A 27987-nucleotide genomic window follows, 5' to 3' on the forward strand; every position below is an offset into this window, starting at 1 on the left:
CTTTTGTGTTTTTATGTTGTGATTTTATCCTGTGCACCACCCTGAGACCTGTGGGTATAGAGCAATATATACACTTTATAAATAAATTTTATAAATAATAATAATTAAATAGTTTTAGGAAGAACTGCTGCTCTTTTTGCATTTATAATATAGGTAACATTCATTGCTGCTGCATATTGTCTAGGGTCGTAGAATATGCTCTACAAACTGACCAATGTGAGAGTGCAAACTCTCTAAATGTTGAAACCACTTCCTTCCAGGTAGCCCTGTAGCATATACATAGCACATGTGCGTAACAATGGAGGCTTTACAACAATAACAAAACTGGATATTAGAGAAGCAAGAGAGGAACTTTCCCAAATTTGAAGAGTGTGTAAAAGAGTTTTACTAGGTGCCGTGGGATTATAGAGATTTCCCCAGCTACCAAAAAATGTCAAGATGTCTCAGGACTGCACCTTAAAGAGAAGCGAACATTTTGCCTCAATTATTTTCTGAAGCTTAAAAAGTCAGCCACAGAGAAAGGCACACAAAGCATAGGTAAGATCCGGGCTTTGTTGTGGTTGAAGTAATGGTACTTTCCCCTGCGTAAACTATTCAGATACAGTGTTACCTAGCTGCAAAATTAATGAACCTTGGACAAATATAATATTTTCATGCTTTCTTATTAAAAATACAGTGGTACCTTGGGTTACAGATGCTTCAGGTTACAGATGCTGCATGTTACAGACTCCGCTAACCCAGAAATAGTACTTCGGGTTAAGAACTTTGCTTCAGGATGAGAACAGAAATTGTGCAGCAGCAGCAGCAGCAGCAGCAGCGGGAGGCCCCATTAGCTAAAGTGGTACCTCAGGTTAAGAACAGATTCAAGTTAAGAACGGACCTCCAGAACGAATTAAGTTCTTAACCCGAGGTACCACTGTAAAGGGTGCAATCTTGCCTATTGTTAGGTCTCTTAAAATTCCATTGACTTCCATGTATGCAAAACTGCAGTCTGTGCACAGTTGTGGAGCATACCAGTAACCAGAGATCTGCTCTGCCTTGATAAGATAGTGGAGTGAGATTAATAGGCCTTTGGCGCAATGAGGACTGCAGATCTCTACTATGACCAGAATCAGCTACTGTCTGTATATTCAACAGGCTCTTTCTCTGTTTCCTCAAATAGACATAGTGTTGATATTTATCTGGGCCAGTCACTGTGGACTGCATTCAGAGAAGCACAAAGCAGTATTTGTATGTGTGTTTTGGTAAAGTTCATGCAGGGGAAAATGCTTAAAACAAGTAGCTTGAATAAAATAGGACTTATTTTTCTGGGTTATTTGTTTTCTAACACATGGCTTTTAGCATTAGGTTTTCTCCCATTCATCCAGAAGAGAAGGCTTAAAAGAGAGTTTCAGAATGCAAACTAAAGATGTCATTCCTTTTTATTTCTTTATTATTATTATTGTCATTATTATTGTTGTATATGCAGGGATGGGGTGGGGGTGGGATCGATGTTTAGTTGGGAATTTGTTTGATTTTGATGGATTTGTAATTGTTACAGTTTTTTATTTGTATTGTTTTTTGTTTTTTGGGGTTTCTTTTTTGTTTTGTTTTCATTGTTTTAAGGCTTTATTTTGTTCTTAAGGGGAGGGGTCAGGGCTGCCGGGGAGTGGGTCCCAGCCAACAAAATGGCTGCGGCATGTTCCACAGGGGGGGATGCGTTGGGACAACCAATCTCAGTGATCTCGGGTAGGAGGAGGAGTTACGCTAAGACCAGACCATGTCATTACAGAGGAGGCAGGTTTAGTCGTTGTCTGAGGACTATCCCTGCCTCCAGGTCTGGTCCTGACCGGATGGATACTAGAATCAGCAAGGGATACCCACATGACCTGAAGGTGCTGCTGTGCAATGCCAGGTCAATGATTCATAAGACCACTGCCATCCATGACCTGATCATGGATGGAGGATTTGACCTGGCATGTGTAACAGAGACTTGGTTGAATGAAGCAGATGGGCCTGTTCTTGCCGCTGCTTGTCCACCAGGTTTCTCTTACGCACAGCAACCCAGGCCTTGTGGGCGGGGAGGGGGGGTTGCAGTGATTTTTAGGAAGTCATTAGTTTGCACCAGGCGTCCTATTGGGAAGACCCAGTTCTCTGAGTGCATGTTCTGGAAGTTGGGCAATAGGGGCAGTACAGGATTCCTTTTGGTGTACCGACCTCCCCGCTGCACCAAGGATTCCCTGCCCAAGCTGCTTCAGGTCGTGGCAGATGTTCTCCTGGAGACGCCTAGTTTGGTTGTCCTAGGGGATTTTAATATCCATGCCGACATGACCTTACAAGGGGCCGCTCGGGACTTCGTGGAAAGCATGGCCTCCATGGGGCTGTCCCTGAATAAGTTTGGCCCAACCCATAGCCGCGGACATGCCTTGGACCTGTTGTTTACCTCTACGGATGTTGGTGACCTGACACTAACTAAAAGTGAAACAAAAGAAGTGCCATGGTCAGATCACTTCCTGGTGCAACTGGACTTCTCCGCGACCCTTCCCCTCTGCAGGGAGGTGGGACCGATTCGGATGGTCCGCCCCCGCCACTTAATGGATCCAAATGGTTTCCAGAGAGTGGTAGGGGGTGCTTTATCCCATGTTGATGGCCTTTCAGCTGATTCCCTGGTGGCCCGCTGGAATGTGGAGTTAACCAGGGCTATTGACTGTTTGGCTCCGAAGCGCCCTCTCCGATTGCATGGAGCCCGGAGAGCCCCGTGGTTTTCCACGGATCTGAGGGCAATGAAACAATCGTTGAGACGGCTAGAGCGCCGGTGGTGGATAACTCATTCTGAAGCTGACCGGACACAGGTTAGAGCTCAATGTCGAGCCTACCAAGTGGCGGTAGCGACGGCGAAGAAGACTTTCTTCACCGCCTCTATAGCATCTGCAGAAAACAGCAGCAGGAGACTTTTTCAGGTGGTCCGCAATTTAGCGGAACCACCTGCTACATCGGGGCCCAGTACGGGCCACATGATCTCCTGCAGTGATTTTGCAAAGTTTTTTGCAGATAAAGTCGCTCATATTCAGGAAGAGGTAGACGCCACCGTGGGAGCAGGGCCAGGGCGGGAGAGTGCTAGAGTCCTGTCTAGTCAAATTGCATGGGATCAATTCCAATCTGTTACCTCCAAGGATGTGGACAGGCTGCTTGGACGAGTGAAACCAACCACCTGTCTCCTTGATCCTTGCCCATCCTGGCTTATAAAAGCTAGCCGGGAAGGACTGGGCGATGTGCTTCGTGGGGTGGTGAATGCTTCCCTCCGTGAGGGAGCCTTCCCAGACCCGCTGAAAGAGGCGGTTATCAAACCACTTCTTAAAAAACCATCTTTAGATGCGGCCACGATGGCCAACTATCGCCCAGTCTCAAATCTTCCATTCTTGGGCAAGGTGATTGAGCAAGTGGTTGCTGAACAACTCCAGGCACGCCTGGAAGAAGCGGACCATTTGGATCCCTTCCAGTCGGGATTCAGGCCTCATCATGGGACTGAAACTGCCTTGGTCGCACTGGTTGATGATCTCTGGCGGGCTAGGGACAAAGGTGAGAGCTGTTTCCTAGTTCTGCTGGATCTCTCAGCGGCGTTTGATACCATCGACCATAACATCCTTCTGGACCGTCTTGAGGGGCTGGGAGCTGGGGGCACTGTCCTACAGTGGTTCCGCTCCTTCCTCCTGGGCTGTGTTCAGAAAGTGGGGGGGGGATGAGTGTTCAGACCCCTGGGCTCTCACTTGTGGGGTGCCTCAGGGTTCTGTCCTCTCCCCCATGCTTTTCAACATCTACATGCAGCCGCTGGGAGAGATCATCAGGGGGTTTGGGCTGGGTGTTCATCAGCATGCAGATGATACCCAGCTCTACCTCTCTTTCAAATCAGAACCAGTGAAGGCGGTGACGGTCCTGTGTGAGTGTCTGGAGGCGGTTGGAGGATGGATGGCGGCTAACAGATTGAGATTGAATCCTGACAAGACAGAAGTACTGTTTCTGGGGGACAGGAGACGGGCAGGTGTGGAGGACTCCCTGGTCCTGAATGGGGTATCTGTGCCCCTGAAGGACCAGGTGCGCAGCCTGGGAGTCATTTTGGACTCACAGCTGTCCATGGAGGCACAGGTTAAATCCGTGTCCAGGGCAGCTGTGTACCAGCTCCATCTGGTACGCAGGCTGAGACCCTATCTGCCTGTGGACTGCCTCGCCAGAGTGATGCATGCTCTGGTTATCTCCCCCTTGGACTACTGCAATGCACTCTACGTGGGGCTACCTTTGAAGGTGACCCGGAAACTACAACTAATCCAGAACGCAGCAGCCAAACTGGTGACAGGGAGCGGCCGCCGAGACCATATAACACCAGTCTTGAAAGACCTACATTGGCTCCCAGTACGTTTCCGAGCACAATTCAAAGTGTTGGTGCTGACCTTTAAAGCCCTAAACGGCCTCGGTCCAGTATACCTGAAGGAGCGTCTCTACCCCCATCGTTCTACCCGGACACTGAGGTCCAGCACCGAGGGCCTTCTGGCGGTTCCCTCACTGCGAGAAGCCAAGTTACAGGGAACCAGGCAGAGGGCCTTCTCGGTAGTGGCGCCCTCCCTGTGGAATGCCCTCCCACCAGATGTCAAAGAGAACAACAACTACCAGACTTTTAGAAGACATCTGAAGGCAGCCCTGTTTAGGGATGCTTTTAATGTTTGATGTATCATAGTATTTTAATATTCTTTTGGAAGTCGCCCAGAGTGGCTGGGGAGGCCCAGCCAGATGGGCGGGGTATAAAATAAATAATAAATTATTATTATTATTATTATTATTATTATTATTATTATTATTATTCACAGAACTGTGTGACCAAATCTGCAATTTCCTACACCTATTTACATGGGAGTAAATCCAATTGAACTCCTGTGTAATTTACTTCTGAGTAAATGTGCACAGGATTGCTCTCCACAGCTGTAGCTGTAGCACACCTACTTAGAAGCAACTCCCCTTTGATCCTGTGGGTCTTATTTGGGTGTGCGTAACAATATATTTATAGATATTCACACACGTTCATGCACGCAGGTTATTAGGATAAGAAGAACTGCAATTTTATGCAGTTTCCTGGGAGTAAGCTCCACTGAACTCAGCTGTGCTTACTTTAGACAGCATAACTCTGCGCTTGAACAAAAGATTTTCAGCCAACTGAAATGCGTTCACTTTCTTTTAATTACAAATGCATACAAACTTGCAGAAATGTGTTAACATTTAATCTATTAGCATGAAGCAGGAACCAAATAAGAGAAAATCAAAGCCATAATGAGCCTCTGTTTGATAACTCTCCATATTCTCTGATTTCCTCTATGCTAATCTGTCACACACAAACTTGAAATGTTTCATTATCTCCTCATTCACTTGCCAGAGCAAGGGAGGTCAGCCAATTCCCCAATGCTCTGGCAGACAACATCATTCTTTATGCCCTGAAGAATTCTTCCCCCTCTATTACACCATCAGAGAGGTAGTGAGAGGCTGGTTGGGTTTTCTCGGAATTAAGATCACTAGGAACTGATGGCACTTCTGTGATTATAAGGTTTTATTTACCTATACAGTGGTACCTCTGGTTACAAACTTAATTTGTTCCGGAGGTCCGTTCTTAACCTGAAACCATTCTTAACCTGAGGTACCACTTTAGCTAATGGGGCCTCTCACTGCTGCCAGCACATGATTTCTGTTCTCATCCTGAGGTAAAGTTCTTAACCCAAGGTACTACTTCCACGTTAGCAGAGTCTGTAACCTGAAGTGTTTGTAACACAAGGTGTTTGTAACCCAAGGTACCACTGTATATACATGCAGTGGCATAGTGGGGGGGCGCAGGGGCAGTTTCCCCTGGCCGAAAGTTGTTGGGGGTGCAAACTTTCAAAACCTTATGCTGCCTCAATACAGCTGCACACTTCCATTGCTGGGCTCCGTTGAAAACGGCTTCTCCATGCGAACCAGGAAGTGACCTCTCCAGACAACGGAGTTTCTCTACTTTTCTTATCTCTGCAGCTACAATCTCCTGGGTGACTCCGATGCTGTTAAGCAGTTGAACATGCATGCATGCTCTGTCCTTTTCCCTCCCTCCCATCCGTGTGGCCCCGGGCTCTGGCAACCCACACTATGCCACCGTATTACATGCTGAGCATAAGATAGAAGGTTCAGAGCATCAACACTCCAAAAGAGTGAACCTAGAGAAGAGTAAGCAGGATAGCATGGTAGGAAGTGATCCCTCTGGTATCCAGCTCCAACCATTTAGACCTTTAAAAGTAATCAGCAACATTTTGAACTGTGCCCAGGGGTAAATTGGTAGTTGGTGCAGGCTAGGCATATTGTGGCACCTACTAATGTCCTTGAGGCTGCATTCTGCAACGACTGCAGCTTCCAAAATTTACAGTGGTACCTCGGGTTAAGTACTTAATTCATTCTGAGGGTCCGTTCTTAACCTGAAACTGTTCTTAACCTGAAGCACCACTTTAGCTAATGGGGCCTCCCGCTGCCGCCATGCCGCCAGAGCACAATTTCTGTTCTCATCCTGAAGCAAAGTTCTTAACCTGAAGCACTATTTCTGGGTTAGCGGAGTCTGTAACCTGAAGCGCATGCAACCTGAAGTGTATGTAACCTGAGGTACCACTGTATTCTGAAGTAGCGAGTATTGAACACAATAATTGCAGCAGTCCAATTGTGATGGACATAAGGCAGCGATCATAAACCTTTGGGGGCCAGTGGACACATCTGCAGTGAACACATACACTTATCCACCCAGTTCGACCTCTTTAGCAGTCTCTTTTCACAGCCAGAGTGTTAGGGCTGTGGGGAGAATCTACAAACTCCATTCAGCTTTCTCCAGTCTTTGTACGATATAAGATCAACATAGCTGCCTGAATTTTTAGGTTCTCCTTGGGCACATGACTGTAGATTATCTTGGGGGTGTGGCAATGACCTCCTGCATTTCAAAAATTCACCATTGGGCAATTCTACCAAATTAATGGTAAATAAGTTTTTTAAAGTCAGTAGAAAGCCTTGTCCTATTGATTCTATGCAGCACCAATTGCATTTATGGAAAACTGTGGGGTATGCACCCCAAAGCTTAGAATGCCTATATAGTTTCAGTCGCTTCAGAAAGATTATTCAAGAGAATGTAGCTTCAGTCCAGACCTGCCATTTTTTGATGTCACAAGGGTGATGTAAAGCTAACACAGAATGTAGTAGTGGTTTTGTCATTTGCTCTGCAGATGTTAAAGGCACAGCTGCTTGGGAGAAACATCTTACATTGACTACTGCATTGATTTTTTCAAAATGTAGATAAGAGGAAAATATGTCCTGTGGTGGTTCTAATGTATATGAAGGACTGTTTGAGGCCCTATTGTGTTATCCTGCACAGGTCCAGCCTTGCACTATATGCTCCTATTGCAATATTGGGCTAGGGATTTCAAGCATAGCAGGGATTTTTAAAGACACTTTGTAGCCTTGACTCCAAAACAAGGGCCTGGATATGATTAATATATTTAAGGGCAGGCAATGAGAACAGGAAATCCAATCTTCCCTTTTTTCTATATATAGTAAATGCCTTAAAGATAAGCACATAATGGCTTGTATAAATATATTTAAAATGTGTTTTGTAGGCACATATTTTCAATATGTTGTCATGATAAGAACCACATGTAGAGCCTGAAAAATTATGTGAAACTATGTCGAGAGCTTGCCCATAAGTAAAAGTTATGTGCAGTGTATGTATGTGTAAATATTTAGCTGGAAGAATTGGCCGCATGAGAACTGCTTCAGAATGATCCTGGAGACAGGAAGCCACAAATTATAGCTCTGAAATTTACCATGCTTGTATTTCTACATAAATAAAACCAACTGGAAAGTCTGAAAGAAAAAGAACACAAGTAGGGAGGGCAGATCAGAGAGAAAAATGATGTAAAAACAATTTCCTTGGCTCAGATCAGAGGATTTAAGCTTATTAAAACATGGAAGAACAGCCTGGGAATAAACAATCTTCCCAGCTTTAGTCTAAATTCTGTATAAGCTTAGGACTAGTTCACAAAAAAATACTCATTTTCCATGTGATCAGTCCTAGCCATCCTTGAGAATATGGACAAACATAATCTCTTTATTGTCTTAATATGGATGTTTGCAGCAGCAATAATCTACATGCTTATTTTGACTCAATTATTCATAGAATCAAAGAATTTTAGAGTTGGAAGGGACTTGTGGTGGCCTATCGACCGGCAGTTGCAACAATAGTAATTGCTTCTGGTGATATCTGTTATCAACCAATTTGTACATTTTATATTTGTCCACAACACCATTGTCCTGACAATGTTTCAGTTTGTTTGGATGTATGGAGAAAGTGCTGTGTGAATCAAAGTTGGGTCAAAGCATTAATCTTCTCTATGGTGATTAATGCCACTTGGTTTTTAGCACCAAGTTCTGCAACAATTAGGACGCGGGTGGCACTGTGGTCTAAACCACTGAGCCTAGGGCTTGCTGATCAGAAGGTCACGGTTCAAATCCCCGTGACAGGGTGAGCTCCCGTTGCTTGGTCCCAGCTCCAGATGGGCGGGATACAAATAAATTATTATTATTATTATTATTGTTATTATTATGGTTTGGGCATTGGTTCAGAAACTATCGGTTAGATAAATTCACCTTTAAATGCCAACTGAATAGACTTTCTTCCCCATTCCTTGCAATAACTGCTGGTGGTAAGGAAAACATATAGGTATAAAAAGAGAATTCCCTGGATGCCAAGATACAGATTTGGAGCAAGTACTCTTTGGCGAGAGAAACCCGGCAGAAATTTAAAATCACAAAGTATGCTGCACAGTAAAGCGTGGAAATATAGGCTTCAAAATATGTGCCCTTGTGAGTTCCAAAGAAAGAATACCATCAGGGTCAATGGGACAAATGAGAGGCAAGCAGGCATGTTTGTACAGAAGAAGGCCCTTCAGATATCCTGGCCCCAGACAAAAAGGCTTGAAAGGTTAGCACCAGCACTTTGATTTGGGCTCCTAAACAAATCACATTCCTCCAGATTGATATACAGTATGTTTCTCAACTCAATTCAAAGTCCTGAAACCTCAGCTGGTTTAGATGCTGCAGCCAGGCAGTTTTCAATACAGGAGTTAAATATTCCCAGTTAGCAGCTCTAGTTAACAATCTTACCAAGTGAAGTTTCTGGATACTTTTGAAAGGCAGTCCCACATAGATCACACTGCAGTAGTCCAGACATGATGTATGTTAGGCATGTGTTACAGTGACCTGATCTCTAGTGTCTAGGAATGACAAACTGAAGGCACCAGCCTAAGATGGGCAAAGGCACATCTGTCTTTCACTATCACCCCGGTAGTATTGGGTCCAGAAGCACCCCAGGATTAAAAATCTGCATTTTAAAGGGAGGTGCTACGCTATCCAACATCCAAGCTGAACTGTATTGCTGGATCAGTAGTTTGACTGACCTTGCCTGAATTCAGCTCACATCTTATCCATTACCACCTCCAGACATTGATCCAGAACTTCAACAGCCTGTGACTTAAACAACACTTAAAACTGAGTGTCATCTGCATGCATATTGCATAGAACTGAGTGGCAAACAAATGCCACGAGGGCCAAAGAAACAGAATCAGTGGTATGCTTTCCTTGCTGGATCTATAAATAAATAACTTTATTGTTCTGTCATCAGAGATGGCAATAATGAACCTGGCATTGAAATAGTTACCTGCGTGGAACCATGACAGCCTAAGGAATTAATGCTCTTAGGCTGAAATCCTATGCACACTTATCTGAAAATAAATCCTATTGAACAGAGTGGCACTGACTTCTGATTAAACATGCTTAGAATTCTGCCATATCTGTTAGTTGTTGTGCCCTCACGGCTAATAAAAGGGTCTAACTTCCGGTTTTATGTTAGCAACCCCTAGCATTCTTATGGAATAATTCCTTCCGCAGTACTTTGGGAATGACATGTTTGTGGTATAGATGCTGATTTTAAAAATTATTTTTAAACACAGTATATATTTTACTATTAACATGTAACTTGCTAAGTGTTATTAGCAGTGTATGTGTGATTATTCTCCAGAGATTTAGTAACCTATTTTCTTTGCACAGTATAGGGCAGGGCTATTATATGTGAAACTTAAATTAAACTGTGTAGCATTTAAGAGCCAGTTAAAACTAGTGGGATCTTGAAAAATCTTGCAGTACTTTGATGTTTGCCTCATGGACATTACACTGATAACATGATTACCTCAGCTAAATAGACTCACTGTAAAGCAAAACAACTCTGAGTTTATTCTTGTAGTTTGGGAGTGGGAACCATTAGCCCTTCAGATTTTGCTAAACTACAACTTCTACCAGCCCTGGCAGACATGGCCAGTGGGCAGGGAAGATGGGAGCTGTAGTTAAGTGATATCTGGAAGGTCATGTTCCCCATACCTGATGTAGATAGCAGTTACCTTGGTGTAAGCAGGAAATTGTTTTGAGTCTGGGCTTGCCAGGTCACCCATAGAATCACAGAATCATAGAACTGCAATGTTGGAAGGGAGCATGAGGATCATCTAGTCCAAGCTAGTAACTGTGAGAAGTGAAGTTACAGGGAACCAGGCAGAGCACCATCTCGATTGTGGCGCTCACCCTGTGGAGCACCCTCCCATCAGATGTCAAGGAAATAAACAACTATCTGACTTTTAGAAGACATCTGAAGGCAGCCCTGTTTAGGGAAGTTTTTCATTTCTGATGTTTTATTGTATTTTTAATGTTTTGTTGGAAGCCACCCAGAGCGGCTGGGGAAACCCAGCCAGATGGGCGGGGTATAAATAATAAATTATTATCATTATCATTATTGTTGTTGTTTAGTCGTTTAGACGTGTCCGACTCTTCGTGACCCCATGGACCAGACCACGCCAGGCACTTCTGTCTTCCACTGCCTCCCGCAGTTTGGTCAAACTCATGCTGGTAGCTTCGAGAACACTGTCCAACCATCTCGTCCTCTGTCATCCCCTTCTCCTTGTGCCCTCAATCTTTCCCAACATCAGGGTCTTTTCTAGGGAGTCTTCTCTTCTCATGAGGTGGCCAGAGTATTGGAGTCTCAGCTTCAGGATTTGTCCTTCCAGTGAGCACTCAGGGCTGATTTCCTTAAGAATGGAGAGGTTTGATCTTCTTGCAGTCCATGGGACTCTCAAGAGTCTCCTCTTTATTAAGCTCCTTTATTAATCATTATTAAGCTCCTGCAATGCAGAAATTTATGTCCCACCTGGGGTTCGAACCCACAACCCTAAGATTAAGTGTCTCAGAAACAGCTTTCCAGGAACAAAGTAAGGACAAGAGCCTTCAGAGATTCTTTGAGCACTTTCAAAACACATTTCCTTCACACATGTATTTCCATATGTATGTATCTCTATACATGTACCCTCTTAACACTTTAAAGTCAAAATTCAGGATTCCATCTTTTTTGTTATTGCAAGAGAATGGTTGCTGTGATCTCATGCATTTTTGCACCTCAAACCCCTCAAAGTGCTTTTTGGGGGAATGGTATCCGAAAATGAGAGTTTTCAGGCACCACAAGAGATCACGGGCCCCCAAAAACACTTTTTTGGGGGAAAATCATGCCACGAAATTGCACAAGATCACGACAGCCCTAATGGTCACTGTTCTCTTATGATAAAAAACGGGATGCCCCAGTTTTTCCAGGACACTTGCAGGGGTATGCCTACACCTGGGATTACAGAGCAGGAGTTACCCTGAACATATGACTTTACTTGCTTGCTTTCTGTGTATCAGGCTGTTCCTCCAAAGCAAGGAGCACAGCAAAAAGGGGAAGGTGGTGTGTTACTGCTGCTGGTGGTGTGATAATGCTTAAAAGAAAAATAACTTCATGCCTTTAGCTTTATAACAGGCTCCCAGAACCTCACTCTTTGTGGGTGCAGGTGAACGGATCCTGGGGCTCCCATATAATTAAAAACAAAAACAAACCACACCCTAATTGCAAACCATGCTCTCCTTCAGTCATAATATTATTAGGTATATATAAAAAAAGACATGTGCCTTTGCAGTTAAGGACTTTGCAGCCTAGATGGTAGTTAATGGTTAAACACCTCATGGACTGAAAATGAATAAAGTTTGTACTATAGCTTACATGTATTGTGTGTAATCGGAGCTTTGATGTTGGGTCTTTATAATACAAGTACTATGACTTGTATTTCTTTATGAAAATGGAAAATATTTTCATTTAAGTCCACCTCCACATTCAGTCAAAAGGAATGATGAATTTGTGGCTTGCTGGGGGGGGGGCTTTTAAGGTCTATAAACCACCTACATTTTCCTTCCAACCATTAATAATCTCTATAAAACTTATCATAGAGAAGTCTTTGACAACAAAATTGTAGGCCTCTTGCAAACCCTTCCCTTGAGATATAGGGGTAGAAACACAAATGCCCTAAATTGCAATCCTTTACACCCTTGCCTGGGAATAAGTTCCATCGAACCTAATGAGGTTTAATTCTGAGCAGATAGACTTACTCAGCAGTAAGCCCCATTGAGCTCAATGGTACATACAGAATTGAGGTCTAAATATTTCCCCTTCAAATCAGTAGGACTGTGTTCACTGTTTTCTCTGTGTAAAAAAATTTCAACCACATATACTAATGCTATGATGTTAAACAAACATTTCAGGAAACGAGTGATTCAAATGTTTGGCATTACACTGTAGATATGTGACTGCTTTTTCAACTTCAGTGGTACATCTATTGTTAATTATCCTAACCAACCATGAAATCTAATGAAATAGCAAAAGTAAAGAAATAGATACTGCCACCATGTGGAAACTAGCAAGCAAAAATAGCACTAAGAGTAGCTCCTGAACAGATGTACCAGTGCAGTTATTGAAAACTAATCTGTCTATAATAAAATCTAATTAATGACTTTTAAAAAATTGCTTGCTTAAATGAGCATTAGTGTTGTGCAAGATCTTCCAGACTAAAAATTACAAAATAAAGGACAGAGCTGGCTTTTTATTTCTGACTTATATAATTTTATATATAGCTACAGAGATAGCTGCAATATTGCAAGTCCTTGAATTGGAATGAATATTTCTAATTAGGCAAACCTTGCATTCTTTGCTTTTGAGCATGGGTTCCCAAACTTTCGTCCATGTGCTTAATTTAGGTGGTTTGTGGTGTGTCTGTAAAAATATGATTAAAAACCATATAACTCCTAGCACAGCCTAGAACAATTGTTACAACAGGTAGAAAAATAATTTAAGTGTTCTGCCAAGAGCCTCAGCAATTTTCAAGTGGTGGGATGTGGGGGGAGTTTGGGACCCATTGCTTTAGAGTGCTCAAAGAATTTCAGATAAGGTGTGCTAACACTGATTAAGGTGTGGTTAAGAGTTAGGACGAAGATTCTTTGAAGCATGTTGCCATGTTGCTCGCTGGCAAAGTTTTTTGGAAAACGAACACATCACGTGTGTACAGCTAGAATTAGCTGGATAAGAAAAACTGACAATAAAATAGCTGATGTGAGGAAAAAAGTTTATGCCTGCATTATGCAGTGGCAGGTGGGAAGAAGGTAGATAAAAATCTATTTGGTTGATTTGTAAGTTCTTTTTAAATTGGCTACTCTAAAGGAGGAGTCTTGGGTGAAAAGTAGGAAACTTTTTTGAAATGGCAGTAAACGCTTTACTTATAGTGAAAACAAATTCATGGGTTGATAGGATTCCTGGCCTTTAATTCTAAATGTCTGTCTTGAGCAGGGGTCAGCAACCTTTTTTAGCCATGGGCCGGTCCACCGTCCCTCAGACCATGCGGTGGGTCAGACTTTTTTTTTTTGGGGGGGGAATGAACAAATTCCTATGCCCCACAAATAACCCAGAGATGCATTTTAAATAAAAGCACACATTCTACTCATGTAAAAACACCAGGCAGGCCCCATAAATAACCCAGAGATGCATTTTAAATAAAAGCACACATTCTACTCATGTAAAAATACACTGATTCCCAGACCGTCTGTGGGCCGGATTGAGAAGGCTATTGGGCCGCATCCGGCCCCTGGGCCTTAGGTTGCGTACCCCTGGTGTTGAGTTTTTCCACTTGACCTTGTTGGGTGGTTCTAAAGGTAAAGGTAAGTCCAGTTGCAGACGACTCTGGGACTGCGGCGCTCATCTTGCTTTACAGGCCAAGGGAGCTGGTGTTCGTCCGCAGACAGTTTTTCCAAGTCATGTGGCCTGCATGACTAAGCCGCTTCTGGTGCAATGGAACACTGAAACCAGAGCAGCACACGGAAACGCCATTTACCTTCCCGCGGAGCGGTACCTATTTATCAACTTGCACTTTTTGGCGTGCTTTTGAACTGCTAGGTTGGCAGGAGCTGGGACCAAGCAATGGGAGCTCACCCCATCGTGGGGATTCAATCCGCTGACCTTCTGATCGGCAAGCCCAAGAGGCTCAGTGGTTTAGACCAGTGTTTCCCAACCTTGTGCCTCCAGCTGTTTTTGAACTACAACTCCCACCATCCCTGACTAGCAAGACCAGTGGCAAGGGATGATGGGAATTGTAGTCCAAAAACAGCTGGAGGCACAAGGTTGGGAAACACTGGTTTAGACCACAGTGCCACCCACGTCCCTTCGGTGATTCTAGAAAGGTAAAAAAGGTAAAGGACCCCTGGACGGTTACATCCAGTCAAAGGTGACTATGGGTTTGCGGCACTCATCTCGCTTTCAGGCCGAGGGAGCCGGTGTTTGTCCACAGACAGCTTTCCGGGTCATGTCGCCAGCATGACTAAACCACTTCTGGTGCAATGGAACACTGTGACGGAAACCAGAGCACCCGGAAACACAATTTACCTTCCCGCCGCAGTGGTACCTATTTATCTACTTGCACTGGCATGCTTTCAAGTTGCTAGGTTGGCAGGAGCTGGGACAGCAACGGAAGCTCACCCCATTGCAGGGATTTGAACCACCAACCTTCCGATCGGCAAGCCCAAGAGGCTCAGTGGTTTAGACCACAGTGCCACCCGTTTCCCTGCCAAACTCACTAGATCATTTCCCATAACCTTGACGGTTGCCCACCTCTATGATACAGGTACTCCTGTTTCCCCCCAAAGAGGGCTAATAGCAGCTTGGGATGTAATTTAGATCAGGAAAATGGCACAGGAGATTGGGTTAAACAACACAGCAGTGCTCTTCCTCCAATTAATTTAGAACAAAACTCTCCCATATCTGTGGATGCTTTAAATTAAGTAAAAAAATTCAGGAGCCCATGTCGCATCTGTTTCAGACTTTATCACATGCTGGGGGAAAATGAATCTGCAGATAAACTGCCTGAGGGTTGAGGAGGAGTGCTAATCCTGCCTTGCATAGAGGAAACAACTTTTTAGGCTGGTGGGTGGATGGCTTCTATTTGCAGCACAGCTGTAGGTGGGGGTGACTGGTGTTGAGGGTTTTGACAGGGGACCCAGGCCAGGGGGAGTGGGTGAGCTGAATCATTACACACAGAGGATCTACTGGAGCAATGGGCCTTGGTGAGTCATCCGCCAAGTTCACTTTGTGTGGGTATCACACTAGAGTTGAACTGGGTAGACTTATATTGTAGTTGCTTAGGGCTATGAGCAATTGCCAGTGACGAAGTATTGGTGCGTAGAAGTGAAGCTCTTTCTCCCTTCTCATGGATAAGATAGAGTTGTGCCATTTGACCTTAGGAAACAGCTGAACAAATGCCCTGTTTGTACTCTGATGCCCCCTCCCAACTGTTGGTATGTTAAACCACACTGGGCATCTTGCACCAACTAGAGAACACCAGGCAGATGCGTTCTCCCCCACAAGCGACCCTCAGGATGATTCAACACTCTTCTTTTCCCCGATGCGCTTCTGCAACACATATCCGAAGATATATAGTGGTACCTCGGGTTAAGTGCTTAATTCGTTCCAGAGGTCCGTTCTTAACCTGAAACTTTTCTTAACCTGAAGCACCACTTTAGCTAATGGGGCCTCCTGCTGCTGCCCGCCACTGGAGCACGATTTCTGTTCTCATCCTGAAGCAAAGTTCTTAACCTGAGGTACTATTTCTGGGTTAGTGGAGTCTGTAACCAGAAGCGTCTGTAACCTGAAGTGTCTGTAACCTGAGGTACCACTGTATGCATACAATACTGTAGCAGAGTCCAAGCAGAAGCTAGGTATTTAAAGGTAAAGGTACCACTGCCCATACGGGCCAGTCGTGTCCGACTCTAGGGTTGTGCGCCCATCTCACTTAAGAGGCCGAGGGCCAGTGCTGTCCGGAGACACTTCTGGGTCACGTGGCCAGCGTGACGAAGCTGCTCTGGCGAGCCGGCACCAGCGCAGCACACAGAAACGCCGTTTACCTTCCCGCTATAAAGCGGTACCTATTTATCTACTTGCACTTAAGTGTGCTTTTGAACTGCTAGGTGGGCAGGAGCTGGGACCGAAAGACGGGAGCTCACCCCGCCGCGGGGATTTGAACCGCTGACCATGCGATCGACAAGTCCTAGGCACTGAGGTTTTACCCACAGCGCCAACCGCGCTAGGTATTTGAGGTGTGGAATCTAAGCTACTTCATTATATACAAGTGTTACAGAACAAAGGAAACATGGCTCTTCTCTCTTCTTCTCTGAGAGAGAACAGACTAAAAGCAATAGTACAACATAACGGAACAATGTAACTGAACTTCCGTTCTCATGACTCCAATAGTATGGAATGTCAAGACAGACATGTGATGAAAACAATCACACATCCAGCAATCGAGGAATGAAATCTCAATATCAACATCCTTTTCTTATTGCACTTTCAGGATAATTGGGATCACAAACCTGACTGACTGTGCTGCCCTAAGGGCTGGCCTAAGACATTTTGGCACCAGTGTTATGAGAGAAGTACAAAAACTTCTCTCTTCACTTCATGCATAATTTTATAAACTTCTATCATGTCGCCTCTTACTCCCTCCCTTTTTTATAAATCAAATAGTACCAAATGATGCAATCTTTCCTTATGGTAACCAAACGGGATGCTTTTATTTATTTATTTTCGTAAAATTTATACAGCGTCTGATCGTATAACTCCCCACACACAAAGCGACTTGCAAAAAGATAACATTACAAAAACAAGAAAACCAAGGGGGGAAATCACAAACATACAGAACTCAAAATACTAAAACAGGTTAAAATTACCTCAGCTTTCTAAGCATCTGGGTAGGCTTGTCTGAACAAAAATGTTTTTAGCGGGTGCCGAAAGAGTGGAATAAAGCAGAGGATTTAAGTGTTGCTGGTTGTTGTTGTTGTTTTTTTTAAAAAGAAGAAACATAAAACTTGTCTCTATGGAAATAATTATCACTGAAAAGCAGTGGGAAATTGAGGAGGCTGACCTTGGCTGTTTTATGGTTTCGCTTCTAAATATATTGCAGAGGAGTCAGAGACTTAAGAAAAGCAACCAGTCAGCTCTCCACTGACTTTTGTGTGAGAGAGACTGGCTCTCTTTATTTTTTTTAAAAAAATAATATTTATTACCTTTTCCAACAATTTAAACACTACAAAAAAGAAAAACCATACAATACAATACAATACAATACAATACAAAAAAAACACACTACATTATACTAACAAAACACTAACATTAAACTAACAAAACAAAACAAACACAATTTAAAACACATCAAATAATTTCAATATCTTATCTTTCATTCACTTATTTCCACGACCTCCTCACACCTCCCTTTTTGTATTCCACTTCTATTAATTTTTTCAGCAATTCCTTTCCATCTTCCTCTATTTTTAATCCTATAATTATCTTAACACATTCTAACCTTATTTTCCCTTTAATACTCTATTAATCTATTTATCCTTAATTCCTTATAACATTTCTACTAAAGCCATATAACTTCATTCCAACATTTTCCTAGCATTCATTAATTTTACAGTATTTCCGTAGATAGTCTTTAAACTTTTTCCAGTCTTCTTCCACCGACTCTTCTCCCTGGTCTCGGATTCTGCCAGTCATTTCCGCCAATTCCATGTAGTCCATCAACTTCATCTGTCATTCTTCCTGGGTGGGTAAATCTTGTGTCTTCCAATATTTTGTGATGAGTATTCTTGCTGCTATTGTTGCATACATAAAAAATGTTCTATCCTTCTTTGGCACCAATTGGCCGACCATGCCCAGGAGAAAGGCCTCTGGTTTCTTCAGGAAGGTATATTTGAATACCTTTTTCATTTCGTTATAAATCATCTCCCAGAATGTCTTAATCCTTGGGCATGTCCACCAAAGGTGAAAGAATGTACCTTCAGTCTCATTACATTTCCAACATTTATTATCGGGCAAATGGTAAATTTTTGCAAGCTTGACTGGTGTCATGTACCACCTGTAAATCATTTTCATTAAGTTTTCTCTTAGGGCATTACATGCCATAAATTTCATACCTGTGGTCCATAACTGTTCCCAGTCAGCCATCATTATGTTATGTCCAACATCTTGTGCCCATTTAATCATAACTGATTTCACCATTTCATCCTGAGTGTTCCATCTCAGCAACAAGTTATACATTCTTGACAAATGCTTAGTTTTTGGATCAAACAATTCTGTTTCCAATTTTGATTTTTCCACCTGGAAGCCAACTTTTTTGTCCGAATTGTATGCGAGACTGGCTCTCTTTAAATGAGGAGTGTGGCTCCGGGTCTCTGTGTCTTTTGTGCCATTCCCTCAATTTCCTGCTTCTTTAACTTTTTTTTTTAAAAAAGTTTGCTTACAGGGTGGCAGGGTGTCCTGCAAAGTGCCGTGCGAACCATACACCAGCTTAGTTTGCTTTCCGGTTGTGACACCTATCATGATAATTAGATGTCATGTGTGGATGATATTGACAGGTGACAGGAAGCCTGTAAGTACATGCAATAGCTGGATGGTGTGGAGAAGGAGAAGAGTGCAAGAGATGCAATGTAAGATGTTGGACAAGACAGAAGTTCTTGCCAATTGATGGCGAGTGGGGCAGAGGTCCCAATCCAAATTCACGTGAACTTGAAAAAGCAGCCCTAAGTTTAGTGGTGCAGAATAGCAGTGTTCTTCAACCTTGAACCCCCCAGATGTTGCTCGACTCCAACTCCCATCATCCCCAGCCGGTTCCGCCAATGGTCAGGTTGAAGTACACTGACATAGGGGATAAAGGAGGAGTTAAAAGAGATAGCTCTGGGTTGCATCATTAAATACAACTGCATTTCCTGTGTGTCCACAGTTATGTTAGCCTGTACAGTGAACATGACAACACAATTGACATGCTCAATATGTTTCTTGTCTATGTAGGTTAAGAATTAGGGAACCTGACTGCTTCTGCTTAATCTTGATTGAGCAAAATTAATATGCCCCCTCTCTTCCAGTTTGGTCTCGACTGGAAATTGTTATGCCACCCAGCTTATTCTCTTTGGTTTGCCTGCTCATGACTTTTCCACCAGTTTCCTCTTGGGTAATCTTTCATTGCAACCAATTTGAGTAAGAAGAGTTTCCTGTCTCCTCTGAGAAGGTAGAGAAAGTGGCAGCGCTGGAGGGGGGTCTCTTGAATTCCTGGGTATGTGCAACTTGCTCCTCTAAATTTTTAATGAAATGCTATTCTGATATTTACCTCCTGTGTGATATAGTAGGCTAGGAGTTACAATGCGTTCACAATAATGTTGCTTTTATTTTTCAAAGATCAGTACTACTTCCTCTTTTCCTTTGGTTAGACAATGCATGCGACTGATTGAAGGAGTGCAAAGCCCAGACAAAATTAAGCAGTTTAAATCAACGAGGTTTTACAAAAAAAGAGGTGAGATTTACAGCGCAATCATATATGATCAGAATTAAGTCCCATTATTTTCAGTGTGACTTATTCCTAGGCAAGTGTGGCATGGTTAGAAGGTTTGACTAGGATCTGGGACAGCAGGGTTACAACCCGCACTTAGCCGTGAAGCTCATTGGGTGACCTTGGGCCAGTCACTCACTCTCTGCCTAACCTTCCTCACAGGGATGTTGTGAAGATGAAATGGGGACGGGGAGAACTCTGTACCCGACCTTGAGCTCCTTGGAGGAAAGGTGGGGTATAAATGTAATAACTAATAAGAATAATTCTGGATCACAGCACATATATTGAAATTAAGGTAGAAAGTGCCGGTGTTTGATTAAATTGTCCCTGTTGTGTTCAGTTATCTATAAATTGGGAAACAGTGTACACGTTAGGCATAATCCCTATATATCCTGTATCTAATATGTCACTTCTTAGCAAACGCTGCATTTTGATACTGCATTTCTCCCCAAGTTAGCTTTTGAGAAAAAGAATGACCCAGCTGTGTTTTAAGTTGTCAATGTGTACACAGCCTCTCCTTGCAGAGCTTAATCCATTTCCCCACCAGAGAAATAGCTGTATTAGCCTCTTGCAGCACTAAAATAAAATAAAAGCAATGAAAGGACTTATGGCACCTTAAAGGGTAGCAAATTTGGCACAAGCTTTTGTAGGCTGTAGTCCACTTCATCAGATTCATCCAGTGTTATCCTGACTTGCAGGCTATATATACGTGGTTTGGGGCAGGGGATTGTGAACAATGCAGTCAGAAGGAAAGGAAATGCAGAAAAGAACAGATTATGATAATTACACATGTAACAATGACTGTTTGGGGGATATAACCCAGCTGTGTTGATAAAACAGGAACCCTAGCACTGGTGAGCAAGTTAACACATGTTGCAAAAAAAATTGTGTGTGTTCATTCAATGCACAAGTGTATCTGAGTGTCTCCTTTTAGAAGTAGTGCTGAATGATAACTATACCCTGTGTTTGCAGAAGTGGGTTTATTACATTTCCAAATGGCTGACCACTTAACTTTGCCACTGTTGCAGTTGAGGAATGAGAAATCCCAGGGGCACTGAATTTTATTTTCTTTGGATGAAAGACAGGGAATCTATAGTACCTTTGTAATATTTGTTTTATTTGCAAATATACAGACAAGGGCTGTGTTTGCCCATAACACTAAGCCATGGTTTATTTAACCACAATTGATTCAACAAGCCATGGCTTGTCTTACAGACAAACAAACAACCCCCACCAAAGCTTGTTTAGGTTTTCATCTCCTCTTTCCTTGTGCCTTGGCAGGTATCTCCAAAGCCTCCAAAAGAAGCATAGTTAAGCAAGGCTAATGAGTTTAGACATGATGCCAAACTATAGTTAAAGCAAGCCACAGTTCATAAGCCAGCAACAGATCATGGTTTCACTTAGTGTTTTTTGCCAGAAACCCAGGGGCATAGGAAGGTGGGGGGCAGAGGGGGCGGGCTGCCCCGGGTGCCACTGTGACAAGATGGCCCCTGCCTCCTCCTAGCTGTAGAGCGGCTGAGGGCGTGCACAGTCCATAGCAGCCTGTACGGTTGCCATGCAAGTGGCATCCCATACGGACTGCTCATGTGCAGCATCCCATACAGTTGCCACACATGCGCAGTCTATAGGGGATGCCGCTCATGCTTGGCAGCCCTTATGGACGCCATGCAAGCAGCAGCCCATGCAGCTGCCATGCGCGAGTGGTAGCCCCTACGGACTGCCCATGTGTGGCATTCTGTACGGAGTGTGCACGTGTGGGATGCCGCACATGCGCAGTCCGTACAGGCTGTGCCGCCCTGGATGCTGGAGAGGGTTCCTCCACCACTGCAGAACCGCCCACCCCATAGTTAGTCTGCTGGTCTGGCTTCTGATATTTTGACAAACTAAGCTTTGCCAAAGCAAAACATGGTTTAGTATTATTTGTAAACTAAATGAGACCACCTAAAAAGCAAACAAGTATTCTTGGGACGCGGGTGGCACTGTGAGTTAAACCACAGAGCCTAGGACTTGCTGATCAGAAAGTTGGCGGTTCAAATCCCTGCGACAGGGTGAGCTCCCGTTGCTCGGTCCCTGCTCCTGCCAACCTAGCAGTTTGAAAGCACGTCAAAGTGCAAGTAGATAAATAGGTACCACTCCAGCTGGAAGATAAACGGTGTTTCCGTACGCTGCTCTGGTTTGCCAGAAGCAGCTTAGTCATGCTGGCCACATGACCTACAAGCTGTACGCTGGCTCCCTCGGCCAATAAAGCGAGATGAGCACCACAACCCCAGAGTTGGTCACGACTGGACCTAATGGTCAGGGATCATTACAGCGCCACCTGCGTCCCCAAGGGATCCCGTTACCCTTTACCTATTCTTATAGCAGATCTTCGGAAAACACCAGTCTGTACTGTCAGTTCCTTCTATCTAACTCTGGGTGGAACTTTCAATTCTGTAGTCTCTTACTTAAAAAACAAAACAAAAAAACCAACAACAAACAGCCACCTACTGCTTTTCCTGATGCCATTCTGCCATTATCTGGAGACCTGTCACTTTCTCCTGGCTCCAGGGCACTTATCTTGACCATTCAAAATGCTTAGAATCATAGAATCATAGAGTTGGAAGAGACCACAAGGGCCATCGAGTCCAACCCCCTGCCAAGCAAGGGGAGAGTCCAGGTGACCAAATCCCAACCATTAACTCCCACTGAGGAAACATTAACTAACCATCCTGAACTAGTAATCAGCAATCAGCCCGATAAAAAGAACAATCCAGCAGCAGCAGGAACACCTGCTTGTCACCTCTACAGAGGTTTTAAAAAGGGCATTCATAAACTGGGCACTGTGCAGAGACCAATCACCCAGAGTAAATGGGCGTTAGTGCACAGAAGGCTCCTTGTTTAGTAAGTCAGCTGCATGCTGCTAATATTTTCTACTGGCTATAAGGCACAGAGGAGCCTGGAGAAAAAGGGAGCACAAACTGCAGACCAGGATCACCAACCCAGGACTATCGTCATGTTAAGTTTGATGTCTGTTCTATAACACTTTTGTGCTCTTTCACCCCCTCCCCTGGAAACAACTGCTTCAAAGTAGTGAGATATCCCCAGGCTGGCAGGCACACTGTCTTGCCCCCATGACAGAGGGGGCCTGGGACTGCGCAACATCACAGTGGCATGTCTGTGCTATGTGTTGTGCAGATGCCTCGCAGCATGTGCAGGTGACACAAGCACACCATGCGACATATGTGCACCACCAATTCGAACTTGCCCCCCCGCCCCTTCATTGAAAATTTGTGGGTGCCTGGGCCCCCATGGCTCCAGTTAAATGCATGCTAAACAAATTCCAGGATGATTTTCAGAGCAGATGTTTTCCGTGAGCGAATAATGTAGGCTAAATATTTGTCTGCTTGCAACAGATGATCATGCAGGGTGGTGAAATGGATTCACTTGTGATGGTTTAAGCAAATGCCATATTGCCTTGTGCACAGGGCAGCACGTAACGGCTTTTCATTGTGATACTGCACTTGTGCAATGAACAGGAAGCTTCTTGTGGACATTTCTTAAAGTAGTAGGACTTCTTTGGCTACTTCCTGTACAGTGTTATCACTTCTGTTTTGTTCCTTGGTGACTTGGGGATAGTTTCTGTGCAGAGCTCTCGCTCTTCTTATTCCAGGGGGATCTTGCCAGATAATCACTTTGTGTGCAAAGTTGCACTGTGTGCAACTAGAACCTCTCATTTTGTTCGTGAGAGCCATCTATTCAAGGGGCCTTTCTGTCCCAAGAACACTGTATTTCGCTAACACTCAGATCACAGCATGCCATTTTCTCCCAACCTTACCTTGTGTTTCAGAGTGCCGTCTAGAATGTAGATGCATAACATTTCTAGAACTTATTGGATAGTACCTGGGATGTCACTGTTAAATTACATTTGTCCCCTCTCCCATGCTAATGTCATGTTGCCACCATAACACTAGTGGTTTTTTTTGTGTAAATATTAGGAAATGCACAGGGCCAACTGGTCTTCAGCCTAAGTTTGATGAATCCCTTTGTCAGTTTCACCCCCAATAGCAAATTCTGTTATTAATTTGAAGAATTTATTCATGACTTCCTATTCAATTTTTTTTAACAACACACAAGACAATATTATACCAAATCACAGCATATAAAACAAGGGTACCGACTTCTAAAAACAATATCCAATACAGTTCTGCTGCTTCATAAAATTGGCAATAGACACAGTTTAGGATGGTCCCTGTGGAAAGACCGGTCTCAGTAATGTCTTCAGTAGGTATTGAAACCACAAACAGGTTGACCGGCACTTCCTTTGAGAGTAAAGTGTATGTTGAATTTATTCTGTGAAACTATGTTTTCTTTCCATTGAAAAAGTAGTCATAGGAGTCAGTTCAAAATCTGACTTTAGATTCTTTATATGTATATGTGTGTGTGTGTGTGTGTGTGTGTGTGTGTGTGTGTGTGTGTTTGTGTGTGTATATACATATGGAATGACTTAAATTATGGTGCTGGAGAGACTCTTGAGAGTCCCATGGACTGCAAGAAGATCAAACCTCTCCATTCTTAAGGAAATCAGCCCTGAGTGCTCACTGGAAGGACAGATCCTGAAGCTGAGGCTCCAATACTTTGGCCACCTCATGAGAAGAGAAGACTCCCTGGAAAAGACCCTGATGTTGGGAAAGATGGAGGGCACAGGGAGAAGGGGACAACAGAGGGCGAGATGGTTGGATAGTGTTCTCAAAGCTACCAGCATGAGTTTGACGAGGCTGCGGGAGGCAGTGGAAGACAGGAGTGCCTGGCGTTCTCTGGTCCATGGGGTCATGAAGAGTCGGACACGACTAAACAACAACAACAAGGAACATCTATTGCACCCAGTGCTTTTTTTTCTAGGGGTATGCATACCCCTAAACATTTTGTGAATCTTTGTACTTTTGTCCATTTACTGTATTTCCCCCTCCGCCCCGATTTAAACTTGAGTCAAAATGAGAGTACCCCTAAACATATTTTTTTTTTAGAAAAGAAGCACTGATTGCACCTATACTGACAATGCTGGCTTTTGCAGCTTGATGTGCTAGAAAAAGGTGTAGAAGACCAAGATATAGCAGTTTTTACAACTGCATGTGTAGAATGTGGGCATTGTCACAGTGCAGTCTCTCACAAGCTGCCATCTGGGACACAGCCATTGTTGAAGAAACCTCCCAAATGTATTACTGGTGTTACTTTAATATTGAAGATGATCAGTGTGAAAGGCAGAAATGTTGCATTTTGCCTACAATCCCAAAGAGTTCCAGAAAATATAGGCCCAATTTGTTATGTTAGATTTATTTATTTTTGTGTTTAAGCTAAACTGAAAGTTAACTTTGCACCAAGTCTCTGTGGTATTTCTTCCAATCTGATGTGCCCTCGTACGGTAGGAGCTGGGATGGTTCGTGCCATAGCATACTGTTTCGTGTATTTAATGCATTGTGTAATGTATTGCACTGCAATCAATGAGAGAATCTTCTTATGACATGCCCCAGGGCTCTCTCACCCCGCTGAAAGCAATAGTTCATTATGAAGTGGGAAAATGCTGGCTCTTGCCACATGAGGGCGCGCTCAACTGAAACATCCACCACAACAGAATTATGCACCAAACTAATTTCTCAGTGATTTTTCCCATATTAGAAATCAACATGAGAATTGTATCTTGATAAATGCGCCTCTTGGTGTGTGAAATGTTGATAAATTACAAAAATAGAGCACTTAGGACTGCAAGGAAACAAAGAAATGTAGATAAAAAATTACTAAAATTAATAAAATATTTTTTTAAAAAAAATTACTTGATCTGGGTGAATTGTAGGATCAGCACCAGCGGCGTAGCATGGGTTGTCAGCACCCTGGGCAAAACAAGTAATTTGTGCCCCCTAACCCGTGGATTTTAGCACTCGAGCGAGGTAGGGGCAGAGAGCTGCGAGTGCGAGCGCCCCCCCAGATGTTGCGCCCAGTGCGGACGGCCCCCCCTGCACCCCCCACGCTACGCCACTGATCAGCACACACATTGAAAATAATTTAGAGGCAAAGACTAGGCATACTTAGGTTTTTCAGGGTCTCTATGAAAATCTCTCTTTCTGTGTGTGTGTTTAAAGGTTGCACTTGGATTTCACAGCCTGGCATTTTCAATTAAATCCTAAAAATATGTATTTGGGGGTGGGAGAGCTGCTTTTCTGACTATTTACACACACACACACACACACACACACACACACACACACCCCATTCATTAATCTTCAAACCTTGCTGACAAGTCATTCCCACCATAAGGGTCTCTGCAGCTGTCCATGCAATTCAGAGAAGGCTGTGACAATTTAATTGCAATTCATACTGTCATTTATTTATTCCAAGCTGTACATTTCCAGAAATGCAGCTCTATATATAGCTAGACTGTGATGATGTGTTCTGTGACAGCCCCAGCTTTCAGTCCTTAGAGCTGCAGTCATTAGCCCTTTCTGCATGACTCTCAGGTTTATAAAGAATCTGCCAGAGTGATGAGGGAGCAGAATTGCAGGTTCTGCCTGCACTGACCTACACACATTCATTTGGAAGGTCAGAGAATCTGTGCATGCCAGATTCTCTTTGCTTGATTGGAAACCCTGCTTTAATTGGGTTCCCGATTGCAGGAGTGATCCCACTCCTCCCAACCCAAGTGCTGCTCCACACACATTAATTCTTCATCCAAATGTTATCTTAAAAACCCTGTAGAGCTGAAAGTTTGGCAGCAGCTTCTGAATTTTCCATGAGAGCAAGTGGTAGGGGGTGAGGGAAAGTGAGGAGCATTTCCGGTGTCAGATATTTGGATGTTGCTGTGACTTACCTTAAATCTGGCTGTGTAGAGAGGCAACTCATATCACAGCCCCATCAATAACAGCTGTAAAGTTATGCAAAATTAGCAGTTACATCAACAATTTATACAATCGTCTTCTTGTTGACATCCGACTCAAAAGACAATGGAGTGTGTTAGTAGCACTGAAGTGACCTCCCTGGGGCTGAAGCCTGGGCAGTGTGTATAGAGGTCCTGGGTGTCATTGAAATTCTACTCAAAATGATCCAGAGTAGATTCCAATGCATAGTTAGAGCACAAACCTAAAACACATTGCAGGATTCCCCAAAAATAGACCAGAGGCAATTGTATTTCATCCAGCAGAGCTTTACTGCTACTGAAGGCAAATGAGCATAATGGCCACAAATCCAATGCATTCAGGATTGGCACTGTCCATAAGAAATCCAGTTGCCGCAGACTTAACTTAAACTTACAATAGCTTATAATAAGTCTAAACCTTAACACTATCTAGGTACAGAACACCACACCAGAAGGAAAAGAGATAGAGAATGTGCGAAACCCAGGCTCCTTCTGGCCCTGCTAATTTATAGTCAGCATGACCTTGACAGAAAGAGATAACAGAACCAGTTCAAACCAGCTGTACTCAGCTTTCTTTCACACAAAGAAGCTTCCAGAAGCGTCCAGAACCCTCTTGAATTAATTAGAATGGGAAAGATCTCTACACATCAGATCAATACTTTCTGTAGAGTGGTACCTCAGGTTACAAATGCTTCAGGTTACATAAGCTTCAGGTTACAGACTCCCTTAACCCAGAAATATTACCTCAGGTTAAGAACTTTGCTTCAGGATAAGAACAGAAATCATGCTCCAGCGGTGCGGCAGCAGCAGGAGGCCGCATTAGCGAAAGTGGTGCTTCAGGTTAAGAACAGTTTCAGGTTAAGAACGGACCTCCAGAACGAATTAAGTTCTTAACCCAAGGTACCACTGTACTAAGAAACGCAAACTGACACTGAGTTGCGCAGATGACAAGACCTCCCTCAGCCTCGCTGAATGGTTCAAAGGAAAGCAGAGCATTTGGCACCAGCTTGGCTGCAGGAGTTGCTGGAAGGAGTTGTACAAGGAGCCATCCAACCATCTTAGGGACACCACGCTGGATTTTTGAAGGGTTTACTCCCTAGTCTTTTCTTCTCCTGGAGATATCCTGCAAGGCAGCGGAGGTTTAGGACCAGTGTTTTCTTTTTCCTAGATGAGCTACCTTGCCAGGTTGACGTGCCCCATCTGCCCCTCACTTCCCTCTATAGCATTTACAGAAACTCTCTTCTTGACCATTGGACCCAT

The 27987-nt window shown here is 43.7% G+C and overlaps 1 protein-coding gene across 3 annotated transcripts in view; it reads left to right on the top strand.

The window, feature by feature from the left end:
* Positions 1–515: 515 nt before the first annotated feature.
* The window catches only part of IPCEF1 (interaction protein for cytohesin exchange factors 1), a 56431-nt gene continuing 28959 nt past the window's right edge, over positions 516–27987 (top strand). The window contains exon 1 of one of the 3 annotated variants that reach the window (XM_079971547.1): positions 516–537. Coding sequence is in view for 1 of the 3 variants with exons in the window: in XM_079971545.1 (XP_079827671.1) it covers positions 19733–19808 (76 nt within the window). In the remaining 2 variants the exon portion in view is untranslated. Of the gene's footprint in view, positions 538–19702; positions 19809–20053; positions 20075–27987 lie in introns of those variants that run through there. The other 2 variants (XM_079971545.1, XM_079971546.1) reach the window with 2 other exon arrangements.

The sequence above is a fragment of the Podarcis cretensis genome (assembly GCF_951804945.1).
Source record: "Podarcis cretensis genome assembly, chromosome: 3".
NCBI classification, from domain to species: domain Eukaryota; kingdom Metazoa; phylum Chordata; class Lepidosauria; order Squamata; family Lacertidae; genus Podarcis; species Podarcis cretensis.